Source organism: Protopterus annectens, chromosome 6.part1, assembly GCF_019279795.1.
Source record: "Protopterus annectens isolate FY-2018-M chromosome 6.part1, PAN1.0, whole genome shotgun sequence".
Lineage (NCBI taxonomy): Eukaryota > Metazoa > Chordata > Ceratodontiformes > Protopteridae > Protopterus > Protopterus annectens.
The window spans coordinates 348,155,531-348,178,928 of record NC_056738.1 but is presented as its reverse complement, the minus strand read 5'-3'; the positions used below and the strand labels follow the sequence as shown (position 1 = coordinate 348,178,928).

Below are 23,398 nucleotides of genomic sequence, written 5' to 3'. Positions count from 1 at the left end.
AACTTGTATCTAAATATTATATATCGTAAAGCTCAAAACTGAAACATGCAGCATTACATCTAATAATGTCTTCATAGATGTAAAAACAGTTTCACTGTGTCTGAAACTATTTTTATTTACCTCATTTGTGCTTCTGCCTACAGCTCAACTTATGTGTTGATTAGTGCCTATAGTACCATTTCCCAGAGTGATGTGCTCTAACCATGCCTGCAGCCCTCCCAAGTGCTGTGCACTCTATCTGCCTTTTGCAGAGTATGTAAATGACTTACAGATGCACAAACATAACCATGGAGTTCCACAAATGTATACTGTTAAGTGTACAATTCAAAAAAGTGTTGTTAATATTGGACTACCTAGAAAAAAATGACGTTTGGTCTGACTTGAACACTTTTAAAGAACAGCTGTCTCAATGGGGTGTGGGCTGTCTTATGCACTTCACAACACACACACAGCTCCATTATCAGATGAGCTCCACTGAAAGCTGACCAGGCAGGAATCAGCATCAAGTACACTTATTTTATACCATGCGTACCATAATACACATTCTATTTCAAGTTATTAATGTAATTATCAACATAAGGCATATAGTTTTCATATATTTCTGAAGAATAACCCACATTTTCTTTGGTTCCAAATACCCCAGTCACCTTTTATATTACTAGTCAGCTTGAATAAAGTGCCTTCAGCTCTTTCCATAGAGGAGTGCAGAGGAAAGCAAACATTTCCAAGAGTAAGTTTATTAAATCATTTTATTTGGATGGTGACTACAACTGATATCACTCTGTTTATTGCTGGGAAGCTGTTGTGGGCACCGTGTGCATGATACGGTGTTGAGGAACTTAACAGCTACATCTCCTGCACCTTTGTGATTTTTATTTACTTGTGAAACACCATAACTCCAAAATAAAATTTCAGTATTTCTGACATAGGGCTAATATCAGGTTTCAAAAGCAGCAATGGTATCTAGCTTATTCAGATACACAATGGGAATTCTTGTTCCATAGGCTGTGGATACTGACATATACCACCTTCAGACCGGAGGATTTACGCCAGATGGGATCACTGGGTTATGAACTTCTGCATAACTAATGACAGCGTGGACTGAGCTGACTGTTTTCACACACGAAAAGTAATGGGAGCACTATAATATCTGCACTTCAACTAGCTTAAGTAGTGAACATTCAGCAGATTTGAGAATTTATATTACATGACACGCACACAAAGTAAAACAGCAACAAAATGAAAACTATTCATGATACATTGAGGAGTCTAAATCCTAGATGAATTTTAAAGAATCTTTTCAACACTGCAACACAAGAACTTGTACTCAGCAAAAAAAGAAAAAAACAGTGCACTGGTACAATGTTGCTTTCACACTTCACGTTAATCTGAAGAGAAGCTACTGAGTGAGTCTAAGTTCAACATAACAAAAATTGTGACAGACACTGGGGGGAGAAACACAGAAAAGGTCCACTCCACGCTCTGCAGCAAACCTAGCATTTACTACATTCTGTTGTAAATACTGCAATAAGTGCAACAGATGATGTTATTGCTGGCAACTGCTATGTCACAGTTCTGACTTTATAAATACAGAAAGTTGTAATTACTGTACATTTAAATTCCATCTTTGCTTCACAATACCGCCAAAGTAAAAAGAACAGTTTTAAAAGACATATTGGTATATAGGTGCATTACTTAGAATATTTAGCTAAGTTCTTTTACTCAGATCTCACCAGTCACCATTAGTAAACCCACAAACAAGTCACCATTACAAACCCCACAAACAATGACTACTAACTAGTAGCTGGTGCTTCTGCTACAGTTCCTGCTGTTGGCCTTTGTGCATCTGATCCTGATGGCTGCAGTTCTCCACTTGCTGCGGGGTTCGGTCGGATAAGTTTGGATGTAAGAGAGGAAACTCCTGTCACTGCCCATCCAGCCCAACTTGCAGCTGCTGCAGTAGCCCCTGGACTTGTAGATGCTGCATGAACATCTTTCTCTGAAAAGAAAGTTAAGATTTAAAAATGGAGTCATGGAACATTTTAAATTAGATCACTTATGTGTACCAACTGGACAGTTATATTGCTAGACTAAAGGTCAGTAGTCTTCACAAAAGGCAGAAATCAACTATTGTGCAGTTCATTTTTAAACTATTAGTAAACAATTTAAAATGCAACTTGCCTACTCACCAGCAGGATTTCTTGTTCAGGTAACCACTGATTTGTGTTACTATTGCTCCACAATGCAAAGGCACATTAGAAGGCAGAAGAAAAGCTAACACTGATAATACATATGCAATGAACATTCAACACAGAAATCATCTGTACATGCTTATTTTTTGCAGACTTGGCCCATTTAAGCCAGTGTCAGTATATCTCTAACATACACAATACCACAACAATGAAAAAAGTCACTACTTACCCAAACATGTTTTGATACTTATGACAGTAAAACTTCAGCCATGGCTCTTCCTCAAATATAGATTTTAATGACAGTTATAATATGCACTCACAGAATCACTGCTGAGTAGTTAGTGAACAAAAGAACTGCCCTGCCAGTGTGACAAATAATTACCTGTTGTCAAGCTGAAAACATGGAACTGAAAAGCATTTCAAGAGGTATATAGAAGAGCCATGGAAGAAGACCAAGTGCTGCAAGAGCTGTCGCACTTGTTCAGGGAAGGGTGACAATATTACTAGCGTGGTAACAACCACTGGGTAGATACTAGGAACCTGGATGCTTATGCTATAAAACAGGTAGAAAAATCCTGACTAGTCAAGTAACTCAGAATGCGATAATGACTATGGATAGTATCTCAGCACTGCAACCTGGGGAAATCATCCTCTGCTCAGTAGAATTTGCACTACTACATCTCGCCCTCTTCACTACCCTCACACAGCTTGTTCAACCATATTCTACTGGGCCCTAAAACTGCCTCAGACACAAATTAAACTGCTGTTAAATGTTATCCAATCTTATCTCCTCCTGCATGTTAGAATGTTTATGATTTTAGTTTTTGGCATTTTCTGCTGACTGTGAAGGATTCTCCTATCATACCATTCACCAAGGAAAATTTGTGCTCTAAAATACTAAAAGAACAGAAGGGCTGTATCCAAATGAGATGTCCTGGTGTTACACAATGGTACAAGGGAATCTGCCAGTGAAAAAGCAATGGCTTGGATTTCTAAGTTCAAAACACAGCCTCTTCTCTCCTGAATAGAGGAAAGAAACAGTGAAACAAGATCTGTTTATAATACCAAACAGTAAACTGGTTCACAACTCAAATGAAACATGCCCAATAACCACATTTTTAAAAGTGTGGTTTGTCTCACATAGCCCTACATTAAATATATTCTCATCTGTAATGTGTGGTCTTATTACTGACAAATTTCGGTCCAGTTGTCAACGGACTCACTGTTGGACCATCTAGCCAATTCTGAAAAAACTGATGTTTATTAATACTGAAAATGTCTACTTTGGCAAAACAATAATATTTACATGAAATATCACACAAAACTGGAAAACAAAACTAATTATTTTGGTCTGTACTTGGACATCTAATACTTGGCATATACTTCTCTGACCTCCAAATCAAAAATGTGGATCTCTGGTTAAACAAATCTGCAGATGTTTATAAACCAGATGTCATCCACAAATTCCCTTCTGACATACAGAAACTACAACTTGAAATTACATACATGTTAACAGCCATTGCACAGAACATGGGCAAAAACTAAAATTATAAAAAGTGCAATACTGTCGCATTTGGTAAACCAATCCCTCAACTCAGCTTATAGTATAGACAAAATCCCACTCCAAAATGAAGATGTTGAAAGACACCTCAGAGCATGAGTAGATAGATAATGCCCTTTCAATTGATCATCATGTTGCAAAAGTGGTTAGAAAATCCTTCTATTTGCTGCAACTGATCACAAAGAATATCTCCTATAGATTCAAAGAATTCCTTACCCCTCCATATTCCACACTGATCAGGCACATTACAAATTACAATGTCCAATTCCAGATTTATGTTACTATACATATTATTAGGCAACTGGAGAGACACCAAAGGTACCTAACAAAAAGATCAGCAGCCTAAAAGACCTGAGCTACCAGGAGAGGCTGGAAGATCTGTCCCTATATTCAGTGCTCTACAGACTCCTTAGGGGCAATTTATGCCTTGCTTTTTGGACCATTATGGGTCTGGCAGTCCACGACCTTGTATATCTCCACAAATCAAACAGTCCAGCAAACACTAGCACCAGAGATCTGAACTTGCTTCAGCAATTAAAAAAATCCTGGTAGAGAGACAGATTCATCAAGCAGCAACTAACCCTTGCCTGGAACAACCTTTCACACCAGATCAAATAATGTGACATACATTATTGTCCTTTAAAGAAGGGTCAGACAACTCGATGGATTTTCAAAAATCCACTCATGGCATGACTGGCCAATTGCTTATTGAATAACTGAAGTAAGGTCTAAGGATCGATACTACCAAAGTGTCAACGGCCACAGGGCCTAACTGTGTTGTATTTTCTATGATTCTAAAAGCAATCTTATTTATCTTTGAAAAACTGAGAATAATCACAATCATTAGGTGTTACAAATAAAGTGCTCCTGTGTAAGGATGGGGTCAAAATACTGAAAAGTTGTAAGTCTTATACAATGCATTAAACAGGGAATCAGGAGTTAGATGATGTTTAATGTATTTTCTTGAAAACGTCAGAAGAAAATTATTCCTTCTATCTTAATCTCATTAATAACTAAATTTTCATGCCTTACAGCTTTGCACAAAAATCTTTTCAACTATAAAACTATATTCTGATCTGTGTTTGAAAAATAAAAGCTATTACATCTGTGGAATAGTCTGTACAAGTGCTGTCAATGTGGGGTCAAAATACTAAAAAAACATCAATCCTATAAAAATGCATGTGTCATAATGCAGGATCGTAATTTTGCCAGGTCAATATATTTGACTCAAACTTTCAAAATACTCTTCTTAACACCTCTGTTTCCTTATCAACATCAGCTAGAAACTTCAAAAATCATGTGAAATAACTGACTTCACCTGCTGATTGTGAAATCACCCTTCTGGACATAATTCTAGAAAAATAATGTAAAATTTCATGAACTGAGGCACCTTAGACACAACACTAAGGATTTCATATCATGTTTTTAATGGCCAAGCTATGGTGAGTTGTTAAAGTTCTTTCTCAAAATGTAACATTGCAAAGAAATGCATTACAATGTACACCTCAATTTCTCATTGACTCTTGAGGAATAGAATTGTGTCTTATTTTTCCTTTTTTTTCTTTTTTTAATTTCTCCCAAGTCTTTTGGGTTTCTAATACCATGACACGAATTGATCCCATTCCTAACTCAAAGTATCATTAAGGTTCATGAAATTAGCCTTGTTTCAATCTTTGATGTTAGAAGTAGTCTTTCCAGCACCACAATCTGCCCAAAACTGACTCGTTCTGCAATTCATAGTTACATATACCGGTAACATATCTATAAGTATGACTGCAAATTCTTTTTTAGAAGACCCGTTGCTCCTACTATTACTGGAATTGTCTCGGTATCATTCTTCTATAGTGCCCTTATTTTTTCCTGCAAATCCTTTTATTTTATGACTTTGTGTCTCTCTCTAAACAAGACACCGTAGTCACCGGGTGTAGCAATTTCAATGATCAATGCTGCTTTTGTCTTCTTTTCATGGACCATTACATGTGGTTTTCTCACATCTATTTTTTGAACTGTTGGTAATGGGTGATCCCATTTGATACAAACCATCACTTTCTAGAACGCCTTGGGGCTCATTTTTCTAATGCTTTTCAGCTACTTCAATATTATACTGTTTGCATAATCCCCTGTGCAATAGTCTTGCCACATTATTATGCCTTTCACTATACAGTCCTTCTGCCATTAGTATATCACAACCAGCAACAAGATGTGCGACTGTTTCCAATTCTGTTTTATGAAACTTATATTTGTCTGTTTCTCCCACATGTTCAATGAACTTTGTAAACCAAGGTGTACGTAAGTCCACTATCTTAGGTCACCAATATTAACCTTTCGTCTTTTGATTTAAAGTCACCTCTCCTTAACCTTTCCTGCATTTGATCCTGATCAACATGAGGTTATTCCAAGAGTTTTCAATACTTGCAACAATATTTATGCATTTTCCACATTTCTTGCCTTCTCATCTGATGTTTCAGCTTATATTCTTTGTTTTTTGGCACATTTAGTTGCTGCCTGATTTTTACCTACTTCTGGTTTGATTTCCATTCCTGCTTGACAAATATTCTTCCACAAAACTAAGCAAGGAAGTCATCTTATATTTACTCTCCTCATGTTTCAAAACGTTCACTACATTTGGTTCTTGTGAGCTTTTAGCAACTTAATAACATCTTCACTTCCAGTGACATGATTTTTTTTGCTTAAAGAGAGGTAAGCTCAGAACAGTTTATGGGAATCCTTAGAGGTGTGCATCTGCTCAGCAAAATTCTAATGATGTGTATAAAAGGACAGTTGGACCTTTTAATTTATACTAAGGAGTTATACAGCTGCAACCAAAAAAATAGCCAAGTTGCAGCCCTTTGTTCAACTTATCTTTTTGTAGTCCAAGATGAACTGACAGTCCTCTCCCCACACTTTGGTAAATGTGTTGATACTTTACAAGAATTACAAGAAAAAGTCATTTCTAATTTTCTCTAAATGCACATACATCTTTGATACTACCTTCAAGACATTTTAAAATGTAAAGTAGTAAAACAACAAACATTTAAAGTTTAAAGCTTAGCATTTCAATACTGTGATACTGCAAGTGTCAAAAAGGTAGCAACTGCCTTTGAACCCCTACCCAATCTATTTTTTCTGTTTTGCTATGAAAGGCATGGCTACATTGAAAGCAGCTTTGAATCGATGTAAATTCTCTTCCTTGCTGCAATAAAGACAATGGAAAACAGTTTCACACCTCTCTGTCTTTTTTTACAGCAGCCTAAGCTCCTGACATCAGCAGGACTAATTACCCGTATAGGACTGTCAGCCGTACTGACCACAAATTTCTCTGTGTCTGTGGTATATCATGCAGACCACGGCCGGGCATAGGCGAACTAGGCAACTGCCTAGGGCGCCGTACAGGCCGGCCTCAAAAGGGTGCAATTTACGGACTGGAGTTCTGTTTTGACGACCCTTAACCGGGAAAAGCCGAAAAGACAACAACAACATTTTTTTTTTAAATTTCACCGCCGCCCATAGAGGCTAGCAATTGCGCCCTCCCCGGCCTCGAAAGGGCGCAGTTTACGAACCGGAGTTCTGCTGTGATGACCCCTAACCGTGAAAAGCCGAAAAACAACAACATTTATTTTTTTTTAAATTTCACCGCCGCCCAAGCCTGTGCACATGTTTCTACAGACAGAAACTGACAAACCAGGAAAGAGCCTTAGGGCTTCCACATTTAGTTTGGGTGATGAGGTTTAGTGGTAACTTCAGTTGTGTGGGGCACTGTGTGTGTACCATCTTACGCAGACGTGGTGGCTTGTTGGGCGGGCTGCTGATATTCATGTTTTCCCCTTTTACTTATCGTCACAACTTCAGTGGAACTGGAACTGCTTTTGGCATCCTGCTAACACTGGCCATACGAAGACTATTTTAAATTTCCGGTATACCTTGTTTTTTTTTTATTTTATTTTTTGATATGCCGGTGCTGTTATAGCTTACTGTGTCGCCATTTAAAGGATCCACCTCAGTGTGTATTTATAGATCGGCTCTATAGCAGACGATCGAAGTTTCAAAACTTCGGCGTCCGACCGTACGGCCTAGACCATATGATCGAAGTTTTGGGATATATAAGTGGAATGATTCTGGTCTTCCTGTGTGGAACGATTTCGAACCAAATGAAAAAAAATGCTGTGCACTTTCTAAGAATGTTAACTAGGAAGCACACAATTAAATTGTATTGTTTTATGCTTGCAAAATGGGATATGCTGTCAAAGTATGATTCATGATCATTTATCTTATCTACCGTGATTGCTTACAGGTTTAGACTAGGCTGACTGCCCTGAATTGCCATTTTAAGACTACCTAGCAGCTTCGGGCCATAATCAAACTCTGTATGTTGTGTTTACGAGATGAAAGCATTAGCCATTCTGGCAAACTTGTTAAATAATTTTTATACTGAATTTATGATGGAGCCTGTGTGGAATGAAGTGATTGTCTTGTGAAGCAAATAATACTGAACTGTATCAGACAACTGCAACATTTTCAATCTTAGTATTGTTAAAGAATGGTCAGAAGGCGCACTGTTCATATATACCTTTCATGTTCATAGGTAGGTACTAGGCTGTTGGCCCTAGGGCCTATATAAGCCTAGCCAAAGGTACCCTGGCTTTTGCCACCCAAGAAAATTATTTTCCTGTGCCACTGTTGAGCAGAGCCGCAGAAGTTATCCCTGGGGTGAATTTCCTATCTCCCATCCAATCATCAAGATTTTTCTTGAAGAGTGCTAATGAGGAGTTTTGTTTGATATAGATAGGTAGTTTGTTCCAGAGTATGGAAAGTCTCTGGGGCAGGAATCAATCCCTCCAGCATGTTCTGTTTATTGTGGTGATGAGGTTTAGGTCCCTAGAGCATGTAGCTCATAAGGATTGGGATTTCTTTAAGTGGAGCATGTCTAAAAGCTCTGGGTTTGACATAGCTTTGTGTGTTAGGCAGAGATCGCCTCTGAGTAGGTGATATGCAATGGAGTAAAGCTGCAGTTTTTTGAGACGATCTGCATCGGCCATCTCTTTGAGGCCGGTAATCCTCTTTGTGAGGTATTTCTGTGGCCTTTCCAGTTGTTGTAGATGTCTTGTGAGGTACATACCAAAAGGGGCATTGTACTCTATAATGGGTCTGAGTGACGAGTAGAGGGGAACAATGACCTCTTTTTTCCTGGATGAAAAACCTTTTGTGATGAGGTGTGCCACATAGAAGGATTTCCTGACTACTGTGGCGATGTGATTATCAAAGGAGAGACTACTGTCCACCTGTGTCCCAAGGTCTCTTATCACACTTTCGGTGTTAAGTAGACTACCACCTATGTGGTAGTTCATGGGTACTGACTTTTTACCAAAAGGAATGACAATGCACTTTTTGGCATTGAGCTTGAGGCCATGGCTTTAACACCAGGCATCTGTCTCAGCAAGCCCCTTTTGTAGGATGTCCACATCTTTTGGAGTTTTGATTATGGCTCCTAGTTTGCAGTCATCTGCAAACTTCTAGTCAAGACCTTCTGTGTTGGCCTGTGCTTCAGAGAGGTAGATACCAAACAGGAGAGGACCCAGGACTGAACCCTGTGGTACTCCACTTGTCACTGGTCTGAAGCTGGATTTGGAGTCTGCTACTTTCACAGTGTGGGTTCTGTCAGTGAGCCAGTTGGCAACCCATCTTGTGACATAGGGATTTATACCTAGTTTAGTGAGTTTATCTATAATTCCAGAGTGGGGGGTGGTGTCAAAAGCCTTGGCGAGATCTAGATAGGCTGTGTGAACCACCTTACCCTCATCTACGGCTTTGGTGACTGCTGCAATCAGGTTTAGGAGACATGATCTTGTCATCCCAGGCAGACAGATACTGGATCCCCTTAGAATGACACCAGAAGCTTAACCAATTGTTGAAGTCAATCATTTTGTCCTTGTACTGTGGTATCATTCTGGGTGATGGCAAGATGCTACTCAGGGCTAGGGTCATACCTGCCTGGGCTACAAGATCGGACAGCTCCTCCATGTCCCTTTTCATGTAGTCCAAGGAGGTACGTCTCAGGTCATTCACACCAACATGGACAATGACAGAGTCATATTTGTACTTGTTGTGGAGTGACCTGAGTGCATGTGTTATGTGGCGGATCCTGGCACCCGATAGGCAGCTGACAGTAACTTTCTCCTTGATTAGCCTGGTGAGTGGAACATCAGTGTGCCTGACTATAGAGTCACCTATGACTAGAGTGTTGGGTACGTTGTTATGCCTTATGGGCTGTGGTTGAGTGGCACACTTGAGTTTGTGGGCTGTGTGTCATTTGGGTTGTGTTGGGGGGTGGAGGTTGCTAGTGTTTCTGCTTTGGAGGTCCCTGTTGCTTGGGCAGGTTTTTACTGAGAGCCTCCGCGAATGTAGGTGTGTGTTTTGTGTTTCTATGTGTGTGTTTTGGTGGTATAGATTTTGAGGGACTATGTGCTGAGAGTGTGGTGTGGTGCAAGTGTTTACCTCTTCCTCTTGACTGTCTAGTCAAGTCTTGGGTGAAGAGAGCTTTGCTTCCAGTTTGGCTATATAAGTGCATCTCTCACAGGTTGTAGTGTTGGGTGGTAGGAGGAGAGGATTGTCTGTGTACATGAGGCAATTACTGCATTGCCCCAAGATGCCCAGATTCATCAGGTAGACAGGAGAAAACACCGGGGGCTGACCCTTAGACATGCCTGGATAGGTGCTTATTTGTTAAGTACTAGAAACTGTTTTCCACTAGACAGTGAGGAAAGTTGAGTGCTGTAGTAATTTGTAGCTTATTTAGTGCTTACAATAAGTTCTGAACAAGTGCTGAAACAAAAAGCTGGCTAGTTCTAAGAAACAAAATTAAGCTAGAAGGCTTCCCTCCAACACAGAAAGGCTTGGGGGCCTAGAAGCCTACAAATGTGATGCAAGCTTTCAGATTGCAAGGCTGTGGAGGTTCTCTGTATATGATATTTCATGTTCGTCACCAGGGTCAGACTTCTAGGAAAAGCACAAATTTCTCATTAACCCACCACCGAGTTCGCACAGGAATGGGATTATAATCGGATCTTTTTGTGCGATTAACTTGTGTTTTGGTTGCATTCACAGATATTGCATATATTACACCTTGTGTTAGTGAAACGGTGGGCGGTGCAGTCAAAATGTTCGTAGGTGGGTTAATACACTTCAATTTCACCGCTTTAAAATAGGCAGAGGTACAAATTATATATGTAAAGACAAACATATAAAGAAAAGTATATACTCAGTAGAATCAGGATTACTACAATTATGACTAACCAAATGAGTCAAGCGACTTCCTAAAACCATTAAGCACAGGGTATTTCACATCTCTTGTTTCAAATTAAATGGCACAGTTTCGCTACAGACTTCAGTAAATACAACATCCTTGACTTGTTGCCTCTGGCAAAATGCACACACCCTAAAAAGGGCGAAATTGAAGTGTATTAACCCACCTGATGCGCAGTAGCAAGCCCCGCCCAAACCCTGCCTGCGAACATTTCTCTGTGACAAAAGCCATAGGTATACTTTCTTCTATGCATTTAAATAATTAAAGAAAATGACTGGACTGGCTTTCTTGGGGAGTGACCAACCTGTGGGCGTGGCTTGTAGGGGTGTTTCGTGAATACGACATGGGTGGGGCTTAAAGGGCGCCAGAGCACTACTTCGCCTACGGCACCATATCAGCTAAGGCTGGCCCTGATGCAGACACAGACAAATTCCTCTGCAAATTATGTGAGATTTGATTCCAAGGCAAGGAAATGAAAGTTATAAAAAGAAGCAGCAGTCTTCTGGTACCTAGAGAATACTGGAATCATACTGTAGGAAGAAAAAGTACAGTTTTGTACCTACCATAAATGTAGATGTTCGAGGATTCCATTGCTGCAGTCCTGACTATTGGGTATAGTCCGCGTCCCAGTCGGCCCGAATACCAGAGTATAAGGCTGACGTCGGCCAGGGCGCATTAGACTGACGTCAGTACGTCAGGGTACTAATGCGCATGACCGACGCCATATCCTCAGTCTTTTCTTGCCCCAGATGTCAGAAGACCCTAAAAAGACAAGTCCCAAAAAAACCTGCACCAAAAACATGTACAATATATACAACAATATATACAAAAATATAAGCATGTAAACTCACCTACACAACCACCCCTAAATACAGAGGGGAAGGAGGGAGGGTAAATTGGACTGCAGCAATGGAATCCTCGAACATCTACATTTATGGTAGGTACAAAACTGTACTATGTTCTTCGTCTTCCATTGCTGCAGTCCTGACTATTGGGTAGAATCCCAAAGCAGAGGTAAGGGAGGCTGGCAAATTATAAAGTAGTAGGAGCTGACAACATGCCTTGCAAAACAGCTGTGGCAAAACCAGCCCTAGACTTAGAGTAGATAGGAAGGTGATAATGCCTAGAGAAAGTATGCACTGAACTCCAAGTAGCTGCTTCCAGAATATCCTTAGTTGCCACCCCCCTTAGAAATGCTGTTGAAGTGGCAGTAGCCCTAGTGGAATGAGGCCTAATCCCAGCTGGAATCTCCTTGCCATGATGGGAATAACAAAATGCAATGCAAAAGCCAATCCACCTGGAAATAGTTTGTTTTGACACAGCCTTGCCCTGAGAACTCAAGGCAAAAGAAACAAACAACTGCTGAGACTGCCTGAAATCCTTAGTCCTGCTTAAATAATAACGCAATTGCCTGTGTACATCTAAAGTGTGCAAAATCTTTTCCCCTTTATTTTGAGGATCTGCAAAAAACGTAGGCAAATGAATAGTTTGGTTTAAAGCCACACTAGAAACCACCTTAGGCATAAAAGAAGGATTAGTACGTAATGATACCCTATCCTTATGGAAAATCAGAAAGGGCTCCACTGCCATAAGGGCCTGCAACTCAGACACCCTTCTTGCAGAAGTAATAGCCAACAGAAAAGCAGTCTTCCATGACAAATATTTCAATTCCGCAGTAGCTGCAGGCTCAAAAGGTTGTAGAGTAAGGTTTTCCAACACAAAATTGAGATCCCAAGCAGGAGTAGGAGCTCTACGTGGGGGTCTTATATTCTTTGCCCCTCTAAGAAACTGCTTGAACAAAGGATGCGAAAACAAAGGTGGGTCACAATCATAGTGAGCTGAAATTGCTGCAGCATGAATCTTTATGGAAGAAAAGGACAAACCTTTGTCCAATAATTCAGTAAGATATTGAAGAGCCACACTCAAATTAGGCTCTGAAATCTCCAAATTCTTTGCTGTACTCCAAAATAAAAATCTCTTCCATTTTTCTATGTACACTCTCCTTGTACTAGGTCTTCTAGCTTCCATAATCACATTTAAAACTTGTTGAGGAAGTTGAGACCTGCTGTGTTTCAACACAGAATATGCCAGGCTGTTAGATGAAGAGAGTGAAGCTTGACATTGAGCAGATGACCGTCCTTCTGAGATAACAGATGAGGAATCAGAGGTAAAGGCCATGGAGGCTTCTTTACCAGACTCCGTAGTAGTGGGTACCAGTGTTGCCGAGGCCAATCTGGAGCTATCAAAATCATCCTTGGCCTGTCTTGTCTGACCTTTAATAGTACCTTTGGAAGAAGAGGTAGAGGTGGAAAGGCATACACATGAAGGTTTTTCCAACTGAAAGACAGAGCATCCACTTTCCAAGCTGTGTGATGAAACCCCTTTGTGCAATACTTTGGCAGCTGGTGGTTTAGTGGAGAAGCGAACAGATCTATGTCTGGAGTTCCCCATGACACTGTCAGTGTTTGAAATACATGAAGATCCAGTTTCCACTCGTGGGGATCCATGATTTGTCTGCTTAACACATCTGCTAAGGAGTTCTGTGCTCCTGGCAGAAACCTTGCCTGAAGAGTTAGTTGCAAGCTTAGCGCAGTCTCCCATAAAATCATTGCTTGCCTGCATAGAGGATAAGAATGTGTTCCCCTTGCTTGTTGATGTACCACATGACAGTTGTGTTGTCTGTTAGAATCAACACCTGCCCTGGAAGAAGTAACTCCTTGAAAGCCATTAATGCAAATTGGACTGCTAACATCTCCTTCATGTTGATATGTAGATGCTGTAGTCTGGCAGGCCACTTGTCTTGTATCCACTTTCCTTTTAGATGAGCTCCCCAAGCAATGTCCGAGGCATCTGTCGTTAAAATCTGACTTGCCTCTGGCCGGGTCACAGAGAGTCCCTTGTTTAGGTGACATTCCTGAGCCCACCACAAAAATTCCTTTTGAATGCAAGGTATTATTTGAATGACAGTGTCCAAATCCTGGCAGTGCTGAGTCCATACATTTTGAGATACCATTGTAGCTTCCTCATATGCAGTTTGGCATTGGGAAGCACCAGAATACAAGATGCCATGAACCCTAATGCCTGAAGGACTGTCCTTGCAGTCAGCACGGACTGATGAGATAGTTGATGGAAGTAAAGTGACAGACTCTTTTGTTTGTCCGGGGTTAAAAAGGCCATCTGGGCTGCTGTATTCAGTCTCACACCCAGAAAGCACATGTCTTGAGAGGGTACTAGACTGGACTTTATTTCGTTCACAGAATACCCTAGGCATCTTAGCACTGCTATAACATATTCCAGATGCTGTAGAAGGTCTTCCCTTTCTTGAGCCAGAATCAGGCAGTCGTCCAAGTAAGGATAGATTTGAATTCCTTGAAGCCTGAAATAAGCTATCACTGGAGCCAGAACCTTTGTGAATACTCTGGGTGCAGTAGATAAGCCAAAGGGCAATGCAGAGAACTGATAATGAGAATTTCCAGCTCGAAACCGCAGATACTTCCTGCAACTTAGCCTTATAGGCACGTGAAGGTAAGCTTCCTTGAGATCTAAAGTTACCATCCAGTGATCTTTGCCCAGCAGAGGTAAAAGCTGTTGTAACGTCAACATCTTGAACTTGGGAATGTCCAAAAACGTGTTGAGGAGAGATAAATCCAAAATTGGTCTCCACGTGTTCCCCTTTTTTGGTACAAGGAACAGGCGAGAATAAAATCCTAGGCCCCTTTCTGATACAGGGACTGGCTGAATGGCCCCTATGTGAAGTAACTGTAAAACTTGCTTGTGAGCCTCTTTTCTTTGTAGAGGAGGAACGTCTGGCATGCCTTTGAAAGGGGGCATTGTATGGAAATAAAATCTGTAACCGTGGTGAATGATATCCAACACCCATTTGTCTTGAGTAATTAAATCCCAATTTTCTTTGAAAAGAGACAGCCTTCCTCCCAAAGGAGCTGCCAAACGTGAATCTGCTGGCAGCTGGAAAAACAGGTCATTGGGTCTGTTTACGAAAGGACTGACCCCTGCCCTCACCAGAAGTCTGAGCAGGTGAACTCCCTGTTCTAGGCCTAAAAGAACCTTGAGCCCTGCCCCTACCACGTCTAGACCTACCCCTAGACTGAGAATCATAAGCAGGATATGTCCACCCCTTAGCAGGCCAATTTCTACTAAACTTCGGAGGCTGCACCTGCAAAAAATCTTTAACAGTTTGCATAGACTTAGCTTTGTCCTCCATTTTCTTTAAAACTGCTTCCACAGGCGAACCAAACAACACATCAGACTGTAAAGGAGCATCCAAAATCCTTGTCTTAACATGCTCAGCTAAATTCTGATCCTTCAACCAGGCATGCCTGCGAAGAACAGAACTGGTAGCAGCCACCCTCGAGGAGGCCTGTACAGCATCAAAACCACATTGCAAAGAATGCTTACCCACTTGTTCAGACACATGAACCAAATCCAGCAACTCTTTACACTCAATACCTTCCGCCAAAGCATCCACCTTAGATTTCAATTGTGAAAGGAGATAATTCTGATATTTTAGCATGTGAAACTGACAATTCAAAGCTCTCATGGCTAGAGTGGAAGAAGTATACACTTTCTTTCCCCACCTGTCCAAAGCCCTTGCCTCTTTATCAGTGGGAACAGGATTTTTAACCACAGAAGCCTTTACACCCTTAGGCCCTTGAGAAACCGTTTCTGGGTCCGCCCTAGGACTCTTAAACAAATACTTATGAGCTTCGGGCACCCTATAATACCTATCAGGCTTAACAGGAGCAGGAGGCAAAGAGTCAGGGTTCAGGGAAGCCTCTGCAAAAACATCTTCCACCACATTCAACACAGGAGGAATAGCTAAAGGCCTATGCTGGGGTAAAAACAAGAACTCCCTAAGCCTTTTCCTGGAGTCAGAGTAATCCTGGCCTTCCCATTTAAAGTGCTCCCTCATGGAATGCAAAGTCTCTGAAAATGAGAAATCCTCAGGTGGAGACGCTGTAGGAGTGGAATCATCCACATCAGAATCAGAATAAGTAGGATACTCCTGCAAATCTTCCACAGAAGATTCTGAAGCCTCTGAACACTGTTCAAAACTATCAAACTCGGTTCAACCCTAGGCCTCTTATCAGGCGGGGGCATAGAACCCCTAATCATAGTAATCAAATCTTCTGCCATTTTAAGCATATGTTTCTTAGGTACCAAACCCGAAATGCTAGGAGAAGCCCCCACTGAGGCTGAACTAGGCCTACCTCTCAATGAAGTTTTGGCAACAGAAGGAGAGGCCCTAACTACCTTGGGAAGAGAGGGAAGAACAGTCACCTGAGAAGCCCCCTCAGCCTGGCCTACCTCCTGAGAAGGCACATCCTGTAAGAGTATAGTTTCTGCCTGGGACTCCAATGAAACTCCTGGCAAAACCTCCGGCTCCACTGAGCCTTCTAAAGAACCGACGTCCGGGACTGCCGGTTCCTCAACCCTAGGCTTCACTGTTTTATCCTTGCGCTTCTTGGAGGAAGCGGGCGTCGGAACATCCGACGGCATTTTATAATTGCAACGCTTCCCAAACACCAACCTGGCACAGTCTAACCTCCTCTTAATAGTGCGTTTGTTAAACCTAGCACAAGAGCGGCAACCAACAACGTCGTGCTCAGGCCCTAAACAAGGTATACACAAGGTATGATAATCCCTATGAGGTATCTGTTTCCCACAAGAAATACAGTTATTCACTTTTTCTGACATCCGGTAAAATACTGAGGCAAGAAAAAACTAAAATGTTCCCCAACGGGGTACTTAGCCAACTCTGTTTCGGTCTGAAACTCCGGTTTCGGAAATATTTCAGTACGCCAACCTGCACTCGCAAAACTGCTTCTGCATCGGACCATGCGGCAAAAAAGACTGAGGATATGACGTCGGTCATGCGCATTAGTACCCTGACGTACTGACGTCAGTCTAATGCGCCCTGGCCGACGTCAGCCTTATACTCTGGTATTCGGGCCGACTGGGACGCGGACTATACCCAATAGTCAGGACTGCAGCAATGGAAGACGAAGAACATCAATGTTCTGAGTTGATTCTAAACGACAAAAAATACACTGAACCCACAGACATCGCCAATATCCTGGCAGACAGATTCAGTGCAAACTCCCCCCCCCCCCCAAAGAGCAAGTATCTATCCCGGCAGAGGGCTGCCTCCCAAACATCTCTGATGCTCAGGTGAAGGCTACCCTCTCCAAAGCAAAAAACACTGCTTCCATGGGACCAGATGGCGTCCCGGGTTGCGTCCTACATGAACTCCAAGAGGAACTAATCCCTCAAATAAAACAGCTATACAATCTCAGCCTCACTACAGGATTTGTGCCCACAGAATGGCGTACAGCAACAGTGGTCCCACTCCACAAAGGTGGAGCCTCTACGGACCCTAGAAACTATCGCCCCATAAGCCTGACTAGCTTAGTCTGCAAGGCTATGGAGAGGATCATCATGGAGCTCATAAACAAAGACATTGGGGACCTACAGACACTAGATCCTACCCAATTCGGCTTTGTCAAGGGCAGGTCCTGCCTTTTGAACCTGGTTGACTTCTTCGAAACAGTCACCAAAGCCATAGAGGAAGGGAAGGTAGTCCACACAGCCCATCTGGACCTTGCAAAGGCATTTGACACAATACCCCACTCGGGCATCATAGATAAGCTATCCAGCTTAAATATAAACCCCCTATGTAACATGATGGGTCGCAAACTGGCTCAAAGACAGAACCCACAGAGTGAGAGTTGCTGGAGCCATGTCAGACTCGAAACCGGTCACAAGTGGCATCCCACAGGGTTCTGTCCTGGGACCACTCTTGTTCGGTATATACTTTTCCGAGGTACAGGCAAACGTGGGAGGACTATGGCTCACCAAGTTCGCAGATGACTGCAAACTGGGCGCCATAATCGACTCTCCAGCTGACACAAACATCCTTCAAAAAGGTCTCACAGAGACAGATAACTGGTGCCAGCGCCATGGTTTAAAGCTAAATGCCCAAAAGTGTATAGTCATACCCTTTGGCAAAAACAATGTGCCCACAAATTACCACATAGGCGGAAACCCATTAAGTACAGAGAAAGTTATTAGGGACCTGGGGACCCAAGTTGATAGCAATCTCTCCTTTGACAACCACATTGCCAAAGTGGTTAGAAAGACATTCTACATAGCCCACCTCATCACAAAGGGTTTCACATCTAGATCAAGAGAGGTAATCATGCCCCTTTATTCATCCCTCATCAGGTCCATCATAGAATACAATGCCCCTTTTGGGATGTACCTTACCTGACACCTGCAGCAATTAGAAAGACCCCAAAAGTATCTCACCAAGAGGATCAAGGGTCTCAAACAGATGCCATATGCTGCTTGGTTAAAAAAACTCCAGCCCTGCTCAGTTGCATACCGCCTACTTCGAGGCGATCTATGCCTGACATACAAAGCTATGTCAAATCCAGAATTAATGGACACGCTCCACCTCAGTAAATCTAAATCCCTTAGAGCCACACGCTCGAGGGACTTGAACCTCAGCACAGAAATAAATAGAACTTGCTGGAAAGACAGGTTCATAACCCAGAGGCTCCCTTCGCTCTGGAATAGAATTCCAGTTCATGTGAGGCAGAGCACCTCACTGAATCTCTTCAAGAAGAATCTCGATAGGTGGATGGGGGATCGTAGGTTTGTCCCAGGGATTACTCCCGTGTCACTATTAGACAGAGGCACAGTAAACTAAACCTTAAAAAGGGCACAGTATACTCAAATCAAGGGGTGGCGTAAGCCATACAGAATCAGGCTAGGCTTATAATTGCCCCAGGGCAGATAGCCTAGTATGAACCTATGAACCTATAACAGTTGAGTTAAATTGTAGGAGAAGGTGGAATTTTCCTTTACCTTCTTGCATATAACAGAACTCTCTGAATTAGAAAAAATGGGGGAAGAAGACTTCATTCCTAGTGCCCTGAGAAGACTCTGTTTGTCCTCATTCAGAACCTAAGCAGTTACAGAATGTCATGCAAGAGAAAACAGATCTTTCCTCACTGAGATGTTACTCATGATCTTTACATTCTATGTAATTCATACGGTCTACTAGATCACACTGTCTCTCCCAGGCAGATGAACCATCATCAAAGCAACACTGAGAGATAAAGCCAACTTCCCAAAAATATGGCTACTCTACACAACTGGCAAAACCACATTCTGTTTTATGCAACTCATCGCATACACAAGACAATGGTGCTACCCATTATCACTAACAAAATACCTTGTCCTTGACAATTCTGACTGCATTGCTAGCATGTTTCACTGCCAACACCTGCATTAAATCAATATTCATGTTTACCTAAGGACCAGAAACACTGTACTAATCAAGGCCCTAATTGAGCTACCTAACCTAAGTCTAATGCATGCATCATCAGGATCTGATAAATGGTGAAAGTGCAAAGGGTATGCCTATACTTAATAGACTTGCTGATACCAAACAGCACAGTTTCTTGTCTACAGAGGTAAATGGTGCAAACCCCATGTTAAAAGGCTTGTCCAAATTATCCACACATTGCTTACATAATTCAAAAAATTCTTCATCTGCATTACAACATTCTGTGTTATCATTATGCTGGCTAACATATTGCCCAAAATACAGAGGAGAGGGCTGGCAACTAAACAGGTCTGAGTGTAACCAAGATAAGGATACTTTCTCCTGAGCTCAAATCTAGCTTAGAAAAAGTTATCCTTTTTCATGTTTAACAAGGCTCTCAGACACATTTTTTGTTATTCTATTCAGCAAGATTCTCGGACAAGCCTTTTTTATTACGGCTCAACAATAGCTAACTTCCCCTCATTGAGCCCAAGTTCCAAGCTGTCTAGAAATTTGACTAAAGCCTGTAAAAAAATCCAATAATGATGTATACTTACAAAGGAAGTCAACTAGCTAAGGATAAATGCAAATTTTATTCAGTTTCAAAGCTACTTAGAGACAACCCTACAACTGCTGCTAGTAGATCTAAGAGGAAAACTTCAAATCAGTACTGCTGATAATCCACTTAAAACCTGAGAAAACATTGTTGGGATCTGAACATGTGAATATGCAAAAAACCATCATTTATGTCCAAGATGACCATCTAACCCCTATGAGGAAATAGAGACAACAAGGTATATGTATGTATGGTCATTATTTTAACTTCTTTGCCATCAAATGCCTGTTGAGCTGGGAAAGATCCAAGACTGGTCTCCAATGGCCCCTTTTCCTGGGTAGAAGAAAATCTGGATTAATAATGTATTGTTTGAAAGGGAACTTTTTCAATAATGTTTCCTAAGCACCCTTCTTAGAAGAGGTTCTACTCAGACAAGAACAAACTATGATACCTTTGAAAACTGCTGTGGACTTGGCTTTGGAAAAAAACTTCTGTACCCAACTCTCCAGCACTTCTTTAACCACTAGTTTGTACAAATATTTTTGCAGTTGCTAAATATTCCATTATTATGTCTCATCCAAAAACAATCAGTGTCACAGGAGTTAAGTCACAAGTTTGAATATTAAGCTTTCACTTTCAAAGACCACAGCAGTTAGCATTGTTGCCTCACAGCAAGAGGTTCTCCGGTTCAATTCCCGTCTGGAGCACCTTCTGTGTGGAGTTTTCATGTCCTCTCTGCGGTCAAGTGACATTTAAAGACATGCAGGTAGGTGCGTGCGTGAATGGGTGTGCCTTCATTGAAGGTTGGGCGTCGGGCTGGCACCTCGGCACCGTAAAAATCCACTGCCAATCATAAGCGGACTGGCGTGTGTGTGTAAATAAATATATAATATTATAATAGTGTGCGTGTAAATATATATATATATATATATATATATATATATACACACACACACACACACACACACACAAATAAATATATGTATATCAACTCCATGGTTTCACAATCATGATGAAGGGAGAAAATCACTGACAATGGAAACTCAGAAACTGACATTCTCTTCCTATATGTTCTGTGCCTTGGGCAATTGATGCCTCAGGAACTAGATGTCTTCCTCCTCTAGATGTACAATATAATACACATACATTTTACATACTAAAACCTTAGTTATAGGATGCTGCATTCCTTGTGCTGCACATTTCTTTTGAAAAATTCACTCTGAATTTAGACCTTACAGAGGTCACACTACATTCTTAATGTTTCCGTCTTATTTACTCACCATCCAGACACCACTCAATGTGATCCATTTTTAGTTTAGGGAAAGGTACCTATAAAGAATTTTTATTACTGGTCTTGTGGTAGAGAAACCAAGCTGAGTTGATGAGCTGACACTGCTGACAGAAGACAGAGACTAGGGATATGGTAAGCCAATACTGGCAAAGGCACATTGTCCAAGAAATTTTCAAAGAGGTGAGATGTAATGTATTAATGCAGACATCAAGATGGTCATCTTAGCCACTGTTCAGCTTTGGTAAACATTGATCTTCTAGCCCCCTTTTAAAAACGCCATTCACTCCCTTACAAATTCTGAACCAAGAACTGCTATATCATTGGAAGTTTATTATAAAAAAAAATGGGCACTACATTCTCTGTATGGCTCTTTTTAAACATTTCTGGACCACCATTTTTTCTCATAGTTTTCTAACTATATATAGAATGTTCTGCAAGGAAATGGTATTTACTGTTACTGGTCCTAACCAGAAATGAGATGAGCAAGCATTGTACACAATAAAGACAATAAAGGTGTATAATATCTCACCATAAGTAGATATGTACACATAAAATGATTACTGCTAAATTATTTATATATCAGTACTAGAAAAATACATGTGGGCATCTGTCGTTCAAAAGATTAACGGATGGATAGATGACACATCGTACACAGCTGCAATCTTCAGTCATGCCTAGCAGATGGTATAAATAACAGTAACGTATGCACTTTTCTCTGGTCTTTATTGCCATCCAGGGCATGCAGACAGACAACACTAAGAGATGTTCCAGTGGCAGGTGGAAAAGAAGCAGAGTACTGCAAAAAGGATGCACCTATGCACCTATAAATATATCTGTATGCGTACATTTATGTATATATACATTCACACACCCACACACTATATGTGTGTGTGTGTGTGTATATGTGTGTGTGTGTGTGTGTGTATATATATATACATATATATATATATATATATATATATATATATATATATAGGTTCATAGGTAGGTACTAGGCTATTGGCCCTAGGGCCTATATAAGCCTAGCCAAACGGTACCCTGGCTTTTGCCACCCAAGAAAATTATTTTCCTGTGCCCTTGTCAAGCAGAGCCACAGAAATGATCCCCGGGGTGAATTTCCAATCTCCCATCCAACCATCAAGATTTTTCTTGAAGAGTGCTAATGAGGAGCTTTGTTTGATATAGATAGGTAGTTTGTTCCAGAGTATGGGAAGTCTCTGGGACAGGAATCTATCCCTCCAGCATGTTCTGTTTATTGTGGTGACAAGGTTTAGGTCACTAGAGCATGTAGCTCGGAGGAATTGGGATTTCTTTATGTGGAGCATGTCCAACAGCTCTGGGTTTGACATAGCTTTGTATGTTAGGCAGAGATTGCCTCTGAGTAAGTGATATGCTACAGAGTACAGCTGGGAGATTTTTGAGAAGGTCTGTGTAGGGCATCTGTTTGAGGCCCTTAATCCTCTTTGTGAGGTATTTCTGTGGCCTTTCCAGTTATTGTAGATATCTTGTGAGGTACATACCAAAAGGGGCGTTGTACTATATAATGGGTCTAATGAGTGAAGAGTAGAGGGGAACAATGACCTCTTTTTTCCTGGATGAGAAACTTTTTGTGATGAGGTGTGCCACATAGAAGGATTTCCTGACTACTGTGGCGATGTGATTATCAAAGGAGAGACTACTGTCCACCTGTGTCCCAAGGTCTCATCACACTTTCGGTGTTAAGTAGATTACCGCCTATGTGGTAGTTTATGGGTACAGAGTTTTACCAAAAGGGATGACAATGCACTTTTTGGCATTGAGCTTGAGGCCATGGCTTTGACACAAGGCATCTATTTCAGTGAGGCCTTTTGTAGGATGTTCACATCATTAGGAGTTTTGATTATGGCTCCTAGTTTGCAGTCATCTGTGAACTTTGTTAGCCAAAGACCTTCTGTGTTAGCCTGTACTTCAGATAAGTAGATACCAAACAGGAGAGGACCTAGGACTGAACCCTGTGGTAATCCACTTGTCACTGGTCTGAAGTTGGATTTAGAGTCTGCTACTTTCACAGTGTGGGTTCTGTCAGTGAGCCATTTGGCAACCCATCTTGTGACATAGGGATTTATACCTAGTTTAGTGAGTTTTCCTAAAATTCGAGTGGGGGATGGT

The 23,398-nt window shown here is 41.3% G+C and overlaps 1 protein-coding gene across 1 annotated transcript in view; it reads right to left on the bottom strand.

Annotated features, from left to right (window-relative positions):
- The window catches only part of SCYL1 (SCY1 like pseudokinase 1), a 1,581,020-nt gene that overhangs the window by 227,579 nt on the left and 1,330,043 nt on the right, over positions 1-23,398 (bottom strand). Inside the window, exon 13 of the mRNA XM_044075764.1 lies at positions 1,799-1,999. Coding sequence (XP_043931699.1) covers positions 1,799-1,999 — 201 coding nt within the window. The remainder of the gene's footprint in view (positions 1-1,798; positions 2,000-23,398) is intronic.